This window comes from Gavialis gangeticus, unplaced genomic scaffold, assembly GCF_001723915.1.
Source record: "Gavialis gangeticus isolate Ggan-Ray unplaced genomic scaffold, GavGan_comp1, whole genome shotgun sequence".
In the NCBI taxonomy this organism is placed as follows: Eukaryota; Metazoa; Chordata; order Crocodylia; family Gavialidae; genus Gavialis; species Gavialis gangeticus.
In genome coordinates, this window is record NW_017729025.1 from 130,801,152 (window position 1) to 130,815,531 (window position 14,380).

A 14,380-nucleotide genomic window follows, 5' to 3' on the forward strand; every position below is an offset into this window, starting at 1 on the left:
GGGGGGGGGGGGGTAGGAATGAAGAGATAAGACCACTAAGTAAAACAAAGAAAATCGGTCATCCATTTTGTACGGAAATTATCTTGGCAGAACTACATAATCAGAAGCCAACAGAGGAACTCCAACCAGTGGATAACCTTACCTCTACTTTTTCTACTACTTGCTTCCCAAATGAACAGACTTTGGTGGAACAGGTGATTGTCATATTTTCTGAGCTCTCGTACTGGCTGGTTACTCCATAAAATGCTCCTGTGTCATCCTGAATGTTGCAATTTAAGTCAGCCTGCCAAGAAATATAACACATGTTGAATATTATTTCTCTGAAGCAGTAATTAACCCTTGGCCTACTACCACATTCTCTTCCATCAGTAGGGAGGGAAGAGGCTGGTCTATACCTATCGATATTTGCCATAGACTTAAAGGGTGCAGGTGTTCCATTTTTAATATGGAAAAAAACATTTCTTCCATAAATAAATGCTGTTTCTTTCTTTTAAATTCAGCTGCTGCAGTGAATTCTTCAGAGAAGCAATAATTTGCCCAAGCCCATGTGCAACAAAACAAGTGAATGCCCATTATTAAAAGGCCTATGATTCCTTCTAGCTATAAGTCATATTGTTCCTTTGGGTACATGGAACTCTCTACAATGAATGGGATTGGTATGCATATACTGATACTAGATCTGGCTCAATGTCCTGCCTGCTAGGAAGAAAAAGACACCCCCATTCTCTGCACTGAATGAACTGGTCTGTGCCAGAGGACCAAGGCCATTTTATTTCTTTTCTTTTTTCCTTTCTTCAATGGATGACATCACCACCACAAACAAAGGTTTTTGATGCAATAGAAAGGAAGGGAAATAGTTGATGAGGGCCAGCATTAAGGCCCTGATTCAGCAAGATTCTTAAATTCCACTGATTTAGATAAGACAGCTCACACACCTGAAGTTAGGCACATATTTAAAATGCTTCACTAAACTGGTGCCTATCAGAAGAAAAAACACACAACACAACACAACAAAACAAAACAAAAAAAACCCAAAACCCTCTTTTTGTGAATATTTCATCACAGACCAAATACCCAGCCAGCCACCTACATTAACATAGTATAGATGGAGACTTCCAGTTTCCAGTGAAGAGGAGAATTATAGTGGGTTTTTTGGAACCATCGCTACCTTTTCTTATTTAGAGCCCAATTCTAGTGCTCTCTCAACCTAGAAACACCAGCACAAATGCTCTAGGGTTGCGTCAGGTAGCTATTCTCAAGCCTCTTGGGTGTGCAGGACCAGCTGACCAGGGTATAGTCAGGGTTGTCTGGCTAACACACACTGTACCCTCAGAGGCTGAATTCTCCCTCTAGACTTGTAGCTACAGTGTACATGTTCTGCCACTGGCCTCCTTGTAAATATGGATACACTGTTCAAATCTTTCCTGTAATCAGCCCTAAAAGTAGACAGAAGTAGAATTCAGGAACTGCATGCAACCCCTACAACTCGACAAGTAGGGTCTAGCCCTGACTGTGTTAACTATCACATTTGCCCTATCCTTGGGAGAAGCAGTCAGGATTTTCATGTTTTTCCTTGATCTTCATTGTTTCTTTATAGTGTTTTGCATTCTCAGTTTTTATTAAAAAAAAAAAATCTGGGATTTTTGGAGGGTTTATCTTCGAAACATAAAAACCAGGATGAAATCAGGATAAAAAGAATAAAAGGAAAAAAAACAGCTTAAATCAGGGTAAAAAACTGGTGGTCACAGAGGGAGGAGGCTGGGAGTAGGGAAGGGATGCGGGGAGGGGCATAGCACAGCCCCTCGGCCGCTCCTGGGGCTGCAGCAGGGAGCAAAGCAGGGGCAGCTGTCACTGGGTGCAGGGCAGGGGGGAGCAGCTCTTGCTGCCATGCGCCCATATGGGCTGTGTGCTGGGGCACCCATGCTAGGCTCTTCTCAGGGCACACATGCCCCTGGATCAGTGGCAGGAAGCACATGCCACCGTGCCCTGCCTTTCTTCCCTGGCTGCATTCAGGCCCCTCCCCCCTGCTGCAGCAGCCTGCTGCTGGGTTGCCCTGGTGTTTGGGGGAGTGGGTAGTGGTGCATGGCCAGAAGTGGAGGAGGCAACCAGACCTCAACCTTGGCACCTCTTGCCCTGCCTGCGGTCAGAGCCAGGAGCCCTGTGCCCCTGGACAATGGCTCCAGCCCAGCGAGCCTGTGCAGAGTGGCTGGGTACAGTGCCCACCACAGGGAATGGGGCCAAGTTTTCCTGCCTGCCCTCCCCCCGGTGGGGCTCCCAGCTCCCAGAGCCTGGGGCAGGGCTGAAGTCAGAGCTGCCAGTGTGCAGCTTAGACCTGCCTGCCTCAGGATCGATTACTGTGGCCCATCCCGCCTCACCCAGGGTCAGAGCCAGGAGCCCTGCACCCCCAGACAGCGGCTCCAGCCACCCTCCCCCAGCCCCCAGCCCCCACATGTGGCTGCTGCCACCGCCCCCACCCCCTGCCGGAAACCTATGCCTCAGATAACTGGCACAGTGGCACTTCTAGCTTACCAGCACCTCCAGTTTTTCAGTTCAAATCCCTGTTAACTGGCATGAGTGGGGAATGGGCCATTCCCCAGGGCCATTCCCCACTCATGCCAATTAACAGGGATTTGAACTGAAAAATGGGTGTAAATTAGTAAAAACTGTATGACTTAAAAAAAAAAAAAAAAAAAAAAAATCAGGGAATTTATCAGTGAAACTCGGTAAAAACTGAGAATGCGGAACACTATTTATATAACCTCTTAGTATACAGTCGTTGGTAACTGTCTTTCCAATGTGTCATGGCATAACTGGCCAACCATTGCTAAACAATGTCAAAGAATCATCCTTGACCTTTAACCTAGACTTTGATGGGCATTTTGGTGGGTGAAAAACCCTTAAGCAAACGTAGTTGTTTAAACTGTAGTTTCAGTTTGGCATTATTCATTGATAACCCAGAGGTTTGACACTATAACAAAATCCTTCCTGGCACTCCTGACCCAACTTCAGAAAGATCAGAGATATTTCCTTTCTATATGGCAACTTTAAAATTCAGCTTGCAAATTTGTTTATATATGTTTGTAATCTAGATCATTTGTAATCTGACTTCAGATTATATCAAGTCATTTGTAGCCATGATTTAATAACTAGGTAGCTACTCTTTAATTCCACTTAGCGTCTACGATCCATTTCTGTGGTACAACATTTGCAGGCAATATGCCGATAGTAGCACATATTGAGGTAGTTTGTGGTGGGGAAAAGAAATGGGAACGTCTTATGTTACTTCAGTCTTGCTTTGGTAAATTAATGAGCGGAGAAGTCTCTTGAGGTTCATGTATGCTAACACACGCAGCCCTGTAGTCACGTATTTTGCATAACAGAAGAGGAATCTTATTTTTATTTTGCCTTGTTTCTTGCACATGTTATGCATGAGGTCAGTGGTTAATGTTTCATGTACATTTTAAATATAGTGTGTTCATGGTGTTCTTTAAGAAACAGTTCTGAGCTAATAGTAAACAACCAATTTGCTATCATAGCTGGTTAACAATTACATTTGAATAAGAACAGTAACATAGTTATTAAACCATGCTACAACTACTCTACTGGAATTTCTTAAGAATAGGTATTTTTGCTAAAGCAATTATGTCTTAGTAGATGACAGTAATAAACTCTTACAATGGTTATTTATGTTTCTACCACTGTTACAGTTCTATTATCAAAGCATTTCCTTTCACCATTTCATATATATGGCAAAAAGTAAATAAGAAATTACTAGAATAATCCTCACATTTTCATATTGTCAAAAAAGGTCACTGATGTAGGCCCCATTTTTCAAGCCTCAATAACATTTACCTACAGATGGGAAAGGACACTGGAATAATTTTATATCTGCTGCCTCTCGGTTTTAAAATCAGTGAAAAGCTGTTGTTATATGATGACCTTAAAGCAGGGGCAATTATTTAGGCCTGAGGGCCACATAGGGAGTTTTGATGAGCTGTCATGGGCCAGGTCAGCATCCCGCCCCTCCACCAACTCATCAAAACCCCCTATGGAGCTTTGGGTGGGTGGGGAGCAGTGTTCAGAAGTGGGACAGGCATGATCCACTCCCTGCATGCCCTGCTATGTGTGGAAGAGGGGTGGCAGGGGTTTGTGTGGAGTGGGGAGTGTGCATGTGGCAGTGGGGGGTTTGCCTGGGAGCCAGCTGGGGGGTGAAGGGAGGGAGAGGGAGGCAGGGGATGAGTGCAGCAGAGCTTGCCCGGCTGGTGGCTGCCCCTGCAGCACTCCACATGCGGCTGAGCTCCAGCAAGGGCAGCCAGAGCCACACTCCCACCCACAGTCACCCGCCCCAGCCCCAGTTTGGACCCCAGCCAAAACATAGTTTCGGGTGGGATTGTTCCCAACATGGCTGCAGCCAACCAGGCTCACATTGTCACCAGGAGGTGAAGAGAGCACAGCGGCATGTGCGCAGCTGCAGCCATACCTGGAACAGCCCCATGAGAAGCTGCACACTGGCCAATGCCAGGGCCGGTGAGGCTGTTCTGCTTCCCTTGCTTCCAGCTGTACTGGCTGCTACTCTTGCTCCTATGGCATTGCTCTGGGCAGGCAGGTGGCAAAGCTTCAGCCAGGTGGCTCCTGTCTAGCATGTGAAGCTCTGGCTTTTACTCCCAGCTGCCTTTCCCCCCGGTCTGCCTGCCTGGCACGATGAGCATCCACCTGTGGGTGGTGGGGGGAGCAGATGGAAGGCAGCTGAGAGCTAGAGCCAGAGCTACACGTGCTGGGCAGGAGCTGCCTGGCTGAAGTTTCCCGCCTGCCTGCCTTGAGTAGCACCGCAGCAACAGCAGCAGCAGCTAGAGGCAAGGGGAGCAGAAAAATCCCCACTGGCCCCAACCCCAGCCAGTGTGCAGCTTCCAGTGGAGCTGTTCCAGGTGCAACTGCAGCTGGCTGGGTGCTGCTGTGCTCCCCTCACCTCCAGCAGCTGCTCCTCCTCCCATTCCTGCCCCTGCTCCTGTGCCCCTGTCCCTGCTGTGCTGGTTCGGGCAGGCAGGCGGGGTGGGGGAAGCTACAGCCCAGCTGTTCCCACTGGAAGTGAAAGGAGCAGAGGACCATTCAGTTGGCTGCAGCCACACTGGAAAGAGCCCTGCCAAAAGCAGTGCGCTGGCTGGGGGAGAACAGTGTGGGCTGCCCCAGCAGGAGTGGGTGGGGCTCAACCCAATGTGGAGCAGTGGGCTGTATTTTGCCTACCTCTGCCTTAAAGTATAACTCCTCTTTAAATTAAAAACAACTGCACAACTGAAATTTGAATGAATAATGTTCAAGCCTGCCATTCAACCATTATTATTCAGTCCTACAAATTACGAGATTGGCTTAGAAATCATAATACATTTTAATTTTATTTAACTGAGTTCTTTTTATTACACTCTTGGCTGTGGAATTTTGAGGGTTCAAGCTTTTCTCAGCAACAATGAGGGATAGACACTTCTTTTTCTTTAAATGAGAGCTGGGAATTTTACCCATTAAAAATTGCCAGGAACATTAAGGACATCTCCAAAAAAATCATACGTTTGATAAAAATTGCTAGGGCTTGGCTACATCAAATACACTTAAATGAATGTTTTGGCTAAAGGTGATTCTCAACCAGGCAAGTAATGCTCCCTCCATTTTCTCTTTATAAAACTTTGTAAAGCAAAGTTGGCCCCTGACTGCAGGGCACCACTACTTTCACTAAAGGCAGAGTGCCTGCATGTGAGAATGCAAGTATTATGATGAATGAGAGAACAACAGGAAGATCCAGTTCATTAAAAGAAGAACAAGTACATGGAGAATTCATCATCCCAGGGGGAAGGGGGGGGCGTGTCCTAGTGAAGTCCTGCAGGGATCTGTACTTGGTTCAAAGATACTCAGCAGAACCATCAAACATCTAAAGCTGCCAGGTGTTGCATGCTGCATGGCCATACTAGTACAAGCCACAGCCCCCTGGCCACATGCTGCTCCTTTACACTGTGCATTCAGGCAGCCCACCAACCCACCCTCCTGGGAACTCATCAGCGAGCTAAAGCACAAAAAGGAAGCTTATAAGTGGAAACTTGTAAAAATGACAAAGGAGGAGTAAGAGTATTGGCTCAAGCATGCAGAGATGAGGCCAGGAAGGCCAAAGCACAATTGGAGTTGCAGCTAGCAAGGGATGTGATGGGTAACAAGAAGGGTTTCTATGTCAGCACCATCATGAAGACAAGGGAAAGTGTGGGTCCCTTGCTGCATGGGGGAGGCAACCTAGTGACAAATGTTGCAGAAAAGGCTAAAGTGCTCAATGCCTTTTTTTACCTTGGTCTTTACAGGCAAGGTCAGCTCCCAGACTACTGCGCTGGGCAGCACAGTTTGGGGAGAAGGTACACAGCCCTCAGTAGTGAAAGGACTATTTAGAAAAGCTGGACATGAACAAGTCCATGAGGCTGGACATGATGCACCTGAGGGTATTGAAGCAGTCGGCTGATGTGACTGCAAAGCTGCTGGCAATTATCTTTGAAAACTGGTAACTGGGAGAGGTTCTGGATGATTGGAAATGGGCAAATACAGTGCCCATCTTTAACAAAGTGAAAAAGGAAGATACAGGGAACTACAGACCAGTCAGCCTCACTCCAGTCTCTGGAAAGATCGTAAAGCAGGTCCTCAAGAAGTCCATTTCTAAACACTTGGAGGAGAAGAAGGTGATTAGAAACAGTCAGCATGGATTCACCAAGGACAAGTAAAGCCTGACCAACCTCACTGACTTCTATAATGAGATGACTGGCTCAGTAGAAATCGGGAGAACAGCAGATGTGATATACCTTGACTTTAGCAAGGCTTTTGATACCATCGCCTACAACATTGTCACAAGCAAGCTAAGGAAGTAAGGTTAGATGAATGGCCTGTATGGTGGAAAGAAAACTGGCTCGATCAGTGGGCTCAAAGGGTAGTAATCAATGGCTCAGTGTCTAGTTGGCAGCTGGTATCAAGTGGAGAGCCCCAAAGGTCAGTTCTGGGGTCAGTTTTGTTCAATATCTTCATCAATAATCTGGAAGATGGGATGGAGTGTAGCCTCAGCAAATCTGAAGATGACACCAAGCTGTGGGGAGCAACAGATATACTGGAGGATAGGGCTAGGATTCAGAAAGCTAGACAAATTGGAGGACTGGGCCAAAAGTAATCTCATGAGGTTCAGTAAGGACAACTGCAAAATCCTGTACTTAGGACAGAACAATCTCAGAAGAAAAGGACCTGGGGTTACAGTGGAGAAAAGCTGAATATGAGCCAACAGTGTGCCCTTGTTGCAAAGTTTAACAGCATACTGGACTGCATTAGTAGAAGCATTGCCAGGAGATTGAGCAAAGCAATTATTCCACTCTATTCAGCACTGGTGAGGTCACAACTGGAGTACTATGTCCAGTTTTGGGGCCCCCACTACAGAAAGGCCATAGACAAATTGGAGAGAGTGCAGTGGAAGGCAATGAAAATAGTTAGGGGGCTGGGGCATGACTTATGAGGAGAGGCTGAGGGAACTGGACTTATTTAGTCTGGAGAAGAGAAGACTGAGAGGGGATTTACTAGCAGCCTTCAACTACCTGAACGGGGTTTTCAAAGAGGATATAGAGACTATGGCAGATTGCCTAGCAAAGTGGGTTCATTTAAAGAGTGTGTATTTTAACCCAGCTGAAGACAAGGTTCTTGTGTACAAAGTACGTAAGTCACACTTATAAAATGGGAGAGTGTATCCTGGAATGCAGTGATCCTAACAAGGACTTCTGGGTCAGGTTAGATAGGCAGTGTATCCAGTCTCCTCTTAAAAGACCTCCAAGGTAGGGGAGAGAACCACCTCCTGTGGAAGCTCATTCCAGATTCTGGTAACCCTTACCATAAAGAAGTTCTTCCTTATGTCTAATTTAAATCTGCTCTCTGTCAGTTTGTGGACATTTTTTCTAGTTACTCCAAGAGGTGCCTTGGTAAACAGAGTATTTCCTGTTTCTTGTGCTCCCCCTGCCCCCCGGAAAAATTTATAGATGGCCACCAGATTCCCCCCTCCACTTTCTCTTACAGAGGCTGAAGAGATCCAGGTCCCTCAACCTCTCCTAATAGGACCTATCCTGCAGGCCCCATAGCATATGAGAGGCCCTCCTCTGGATCCTCTCAAGGTTATCCACGTCCCTCCTGAAACGCGGCGCCCAAAACTGAACGCAGTGCTCCAGCTGCAGCCTTAACAGTGCCACATAGAGTATTAAGGTATATAAGGTATTACCTCCTTAGACCTGTTCATGATGCATCTGTTAATGCATGATACAGTGCGGTTAGCAAAACGGATCACTCCACCTTGTTGACTCATGTTCATCTTTGAGTTGACTGACTCCAAGATCCCTCTCTGCTTCTGTGCTGCTTAGAAAGTCATCTCCCAATCTGTATGTGTTGGTGATTCCTTCTCCCTAAGTGCAGTACTCTGTACTTAACCTTGTTAAACTGCATCCTATTTTGTTCTACCCGCCTTTCCAACCTCTCCAAATCCACCTTAATCTGTTCCCCGCCCTCCAGTGTGTCTACTTTGCCCCACAATTTGGTGTCATCTGTGAATTTGGACAGTGTGCTCACCAAGCCCTCATCCAAATCACTGATGAAGATGTTGAACAGCACTGGCCCAAGGACCAAGCCTTGGGGGATACCACCACCACTGCCCACATCTTGCCAGGTCAATGCCGACCCATCCATCACCACTCTCTGGGTCAGGAGTTTTCAACCTTTTTGGGTCAGTGTACCCTTGGTGTCCAGTCCAGAAGGCAGGAGTTCCCCAGTGGCCAGACAAGCCAGGGGGGTGTCCCCAGCAGCCAACCGACCACCAGGAGGGGTACTCCTGAGGAGGTACTCCCAGTATGTTACATACCTCCCCAGTTGAAAACCCCTGCTCTGGGTACATCCCATTACACAATCTGCCACCCACCTGACCATGTAATCATCTAAGTCACAACCGCTCAGGAATTTTTTTTAATGAGAATGGGATGTGGTACCATATCAAAGGTTTTTTTAAAATCCAAGTATATGACATCCACCATGACTCCTGCATCTAAGCAGCTTGTAACCTGCTGGTTGTAAAAAGAAACAAGGTTGGTCAGGCAGGATGTACCTGCTATGAATCCATGCTGGTTGCCCTTCAGCATTATTTTTCTTGCTAGACTCACACAAATGTAATCCTTAATAATTTATTCAAAGGTTTTCCCAATGATACAGGTGAGACTAACCGGTCTATACTTACTCAGATCCTCCCTCCTCCCCTTTTTGAAAATAGGGACCATATTGGCCCTTTTCCAGTCCCCTGGGACCTGCCCTGAGTGCTCAAACAGTTTTGCCAGTGGTTCTGCAATGACACTGGCCAGTTCCTTTAGCACCCTTGGATGAAGATCATCCCGGCCGGCTGACTTGAACACATCAAGACTCTCCCAAGTGTCCCTTCACTAGGTCAAGACTAACTGTTGGTGGGCTGGTGTTGGTGGGCTGTGCCTGTCTATAATCCAATGTGGTGATGTGTCTTCATCCATGTTCAGGAATACTGATACAAAAAACTCACCGAAGAGCTCAGCTTTGTCCCTCCTATCTGTCACTAATTGTCCTAGACTGTCCTGTAGAGGTCCTATGTTACCCTGCACCTTCTTTTTGCTCCCTATATACCTGACAAAACTTTTTGTTGTCTTTAATTTTTGTTGCCAGCCTGAGTTCCATTGCTCCCTTCAGCCTTTCTTACTAACTTAATGATGTGGTGAGTTTCCTGTCCTAGGGAGTCTCTGAATCCTGAACTAGTAATCTTCTAGTTCTAGCAGAAGTCATTGTTTTGACATAGACATTACTGCTTCTTTGGCCTGCAATATGCAGGAAGTCAGATTAGCTGAACATAGTCTTAAGAATCTATCGTCTATTATTTTCCTTCCAATCCCTCCCCAAATTCTCCTTTCCTATACCTAAAAAACCCCCCTCAACAATGGTTACACAGATGATGTGCTACAGCTTCTGGCTGTCATGCTGACCAATATTCTTTCCTTGCAGTCCTGTCTTCATCTTTCTCTCTAGCCTTCTACTGAGATTGTAAACTCTCTACACTACTGACCATCCATTTGTTCTGTTACTTGTAAAGCATCTATTAAGATGGGATCATGGACCATCAGGTGGGCTGCTAGGTACCAGAATAATGCAAATCAATTAAAAATAAACAATGAATCTGATTCATTACATGATCACACTGAGGTAGGTAAGTTAATCACTTTTTTTCTCTGATCAAAGGGCAGAGATTCCAAATTGTGAAACAATTTTTTCCAATAGGAGCATCTGGATCCTTGGCACATTTCATTGATAGTTACACTGCAGCTTTAGAATTGTTTCCAGATCTGCCACATGGTTAGGCTTGTGATGGACAGGCCAAGCTGCCTGGGCTTTCCAGCTGTTCTTCCCTTTTGACTCATTATTAATTCCAAGACACTGATGCTCTTGTATCATTTTGTGAACAAGTCCTGCTCAAACATCACATGAGTTAGCTATGTGGAGAAGGTTCGGTTAAAAGAGGGGAGGAAGGGTTGGCAAAAAGGTGGGTGACTGCTGCTTGCTTCCATAACTAATGTATTTTGCATACATCTGCATGCTGGCCAGAGAATCATCTGCATCACAGATCCCATTTGTGAACTTCAGATCAGTTGCCAATCAAAACTGGCAAGTGGGAGGAGGTACTTCTCAGCTGTACATGAAAAATTACATTAAAAATAGAAAATACAAAGGCAGCAGCAACTTTTCTTGTGAATGAAGAACACAAAGAATTTCTGTGCCTACCAAAATATGCTGCAGAGGCACCAAGGAAGAGCAGTGGGGGCTGGGAGGAGACCATGAGGACAAGCCACTTCTGAACACTGATTACATGGGTAAATTGTTTGTTACAGCAGATCACAAAGAGAAGGAGCATTATTTTTCATGCCACAGCTGTTTTAAATAAGAATAGGAATAAACTCAACCATCCTCTTCATGTTACCACTAATTATGGCATATATTTACATCTATAAAACAGTGAAATTTTTGGACATAATTTAATGCCCCTTTATTGTGCAGATTCCTTTATTTCCAGTCTCCATTTGAATTTCAAAAATGTTTAGGACTTCAAAGCATCCATAAAAGCATGCCCTAATTATAATATGCATTACTTTCTAAAAACTGCTAGTTTGCATTGCAGATTCCTGCAAACAGAGGCATTCATTAAAAACATCAATTAATATCATCCACACATCTTCAGATGAGTTTCAGTCTCTATTTCACACGCTTGTACTGACATATGACCAGGCTTTCATCAGTCTGAAGTGTATTTCAAACTATGGCATGCATTTAAAATTAAGCTAATTCATGCAGCATAGTAAGACGACAACAAATCCAGACATTAAATGTATAACGACTGTTGTTTTCTACTGTGCAACTAGCCCTTTCACCAATATATTTGCTCCTATATTTGCTGTTCTGATTCCTGCGGAAGTCAGTGGTTAGTCTCAACACTACCTTCAATAGGACCAAAGTCTAGCCCATGATGGACAGCCAAATTAATGTAATTTTTTACTGTGGTAGCACCATTGGACTCCATGAAGGAGAAAGGCCCTATTGTACAGGTACTAGGCACTATGCAATCTAATATTTTCTTGCTTCAGAGAACTTACTATCTAAGATCAAGATAAAGCACAGCTGATGAATAAACATATTAATGGAATGGAAGAGGGGAGTTAATCAGGGATTCTTGTGATGGCTCTCTCCCAGTTGTAACCTAGATGCCTTGGTGTCCCTTAGTTGGAGGAGTAGCTGCACAGGCTAGAAGACGACCTTCAGGATCCTGTATGGCTTGATCTGAAGGATCAACAGACAAAGGAGGGAGCACTTTCTACTTTTTGGAAAAAAGAGACTACTGTCATTTGGCTCCTGTTCCTGGGCAGATGTGTGATACAGTATAATTTCTAGAAGTGGAATGTTTAGCTAGAAGAGCCAGGGCCCTTGTACATGTGATGGGAGTTTAGTCCTTCACAGTTGCATTCTATGCCCCCTAAATTGAAATGGTGGGGCGCTTGTCTACGTAATTGGCATTGATCCACTAAAATGTTCCCGGTTTAATTTTCCTTTCTTACTTTATGACGACTAATTCAGGTAACGTGGATGTGATTTACCACATACTGGCTTATTATGCTATAAATAGTAAAATGCGTTAGGGGTCATGTTGGAACAATTTTACCCACCTGCCCTTTCAGTACTACTTTACTGCCAGGTGGCATTTTAGGACAAGAGTTGATATTTTGGTTGGTTTATTTTCTTGGGTTGTGCTGGGTTACTTTTCTGGGGGGAATTGTGGGTGGCTTTGTTTGAGAGCCACAGGTTTTCTTTTGGGGGTGGGGGGGTTGAATTCAATAAGCAGTGCTGCCTGCCTCCCTTGCAAAGCCTCCAACTTTTTTCTGGGAGCTTGTTGCTTGTTGTACGGGGTGCTGCTGGTTGGGGCGGGAAATCTTTTCATGCAAAGGTCTGCAAGAGTTAGCCTGCCTGCCTCCCCCTCACAAGTCTGGATTGGCATCGGGGGTCTATACTGCAGGCCTCCCAAAGGGGCTGGCCCCCTGCCTAAGCCTGGTCTCAAAGCAGTTCTGCTCCCTGCTTTTTCTGCATGCTTGTTGCACTGGGCATTGGGTGTGGTGTACACTTAGGAGTACACAAGGGTACACAAAGGGTCTGGCTGCCCCACCTCCCTGTGTGTTGGCATCTGGTTACCATCTACCCAGGCTACCCAGACTGAAGCCTGAATGGAAACATTACTACACAAATTTTTATGTAAAAAAGAAGGAATCCTCTGTCTCCTCTCATTTGTATCCTTGCGTCAAAAAGCAGGACTTTTTCTAAAGTTGAGAACAAGCGTGGGGGTGGGCTGGGGTTCTTACTGTGGTTGATTAAGATTCCTTGGATCCCAGGGATCCCCGTGCCCAGGACAGCTTCCCCCAAAGTGTGTGTAAGTGTGTGTGTGGGGGGACACGATCAGCTTACTCCAACTACCCCTCCTCCTGTGATCACAACACATTGGCCAGCATGAGCTAACAACCCCACCCCACTGCACAGCAGTGGCATGGTGTAGGTTGGGGTGAAGAAAGAAACAACCCAGGCTCAACAGGCTGGAAGAAGAGCTGCCAGTCCCTGTGCGGCTTGATGAATGCTTAACCTAATGGTAACAGTACTCTTCATACTAGCAAGTGATTGCCAGTTCAACTAGGGCAAGATGGAAGCAATTTATAGATGACATGGCAAAGGCAGGAAAGATTTTTTTTAAAAGGAAACGGGAAGCAGTTTTCCAAGCCCTCTGGACCATGAAACAATAACCAGACATAAGGGGTGGCATGGGAAAAAAAACCCATTCTGGAGTTGTTTGTGAGAAAAGCAGACAAATGAGTAAAATTAAGGCCAGGGGAGTGGGCAAAGCAAAGGTGGGGGCTGCAGTTGTTAAAAAATAACAGATTTGAGAGATTTTACCTCTGTAGGCTGAAGTAAAATGGTGGATAAAATGAAAGGAGAGGCCAGGAGGCACACAAAGTTGGGAGGTTAGCACAATGGGCTGAGAAGATTAGTTCAGGGGCACCAGGCGAAATGGAAATGCAGGAGCAAACATGAAGATATCAATACTGAAGAGAAGATTATGGCATTTAAGATGCCAGTTAAGGGCTTGCTTGACTCCACAGACAAAAAAAGCTAGATATCAGAGACATGATAAAAGAGAAGGCAGCAAAATTTAGACCCAGGCACAAGGGAGACCAATGTCAATACCAGCATCAACATTCTGTACCAGAATGGAGGCGAGGGGCTTATTTACAGCTAGTGGCAGGTTGTGTCAGAGTACATGCAATTCAAGTAAAAGAACAAGCTTTTCAGGCCACCCAACAATTTGTTTTGCACTTGATACCTGTGATGCCTTGCAAAGCTAAGCCCCAGAGTTGCCAAGTGTTGTTTAAGCAAAGGTCTACCACCTTCCCACATTTTAGTAAGTCTTATTAAATTTGTCACAGTGAAGAATTCTGGCACACATCCAGGAGGGGCCAGCAGGGGACTGCATGCTTAGGGGCAATCAGCACGGGTTCATCAGTGGCAGGTCCTGTCAGACCAACCTGGTGGCTTTTTATGATCAGATCACCAGATCATTAGATGCAGGGGTAGCAGTGGACATAGTCTTCCTGGACTTCCGGAAGGCTTTTGACACTGTCTCTCACCCCGTTCTCATTAAGAAAATGGGAGGCTGTGGTGTAGACACCCACACAGTCAAATGGGTCGCCAACTGGCTGGAGGGCCGCACCCAGAGGGTGGTAGTGGATGGGTCCTTCTCAAC

General features: G+C 45.7%; 1 protein-coding gene across 2 annotated transcripts in view; it reads right to left on the reverse strand.

Moving 5' to 3' along the window:
- TEAD1 (TEA domain transcription factor 1) overlaps positions 1–14,380 on the reverse strand; it is a 178,543-nt gene that overhangs the window by 2,940 nt on the left and 161,223 nt on the right. For both annotated transcript variants that reach the window (XM_019519563.1, XM_019519562.1), the window contains one exon: positions 143–283. In XM_019519563.1, the coding sequence (XP_019375108.1) occupies positions 143–283 (141 nt within the window). The remainder of the gene's footprint in view (positions 1–142; positions 284–14,380) is intronic.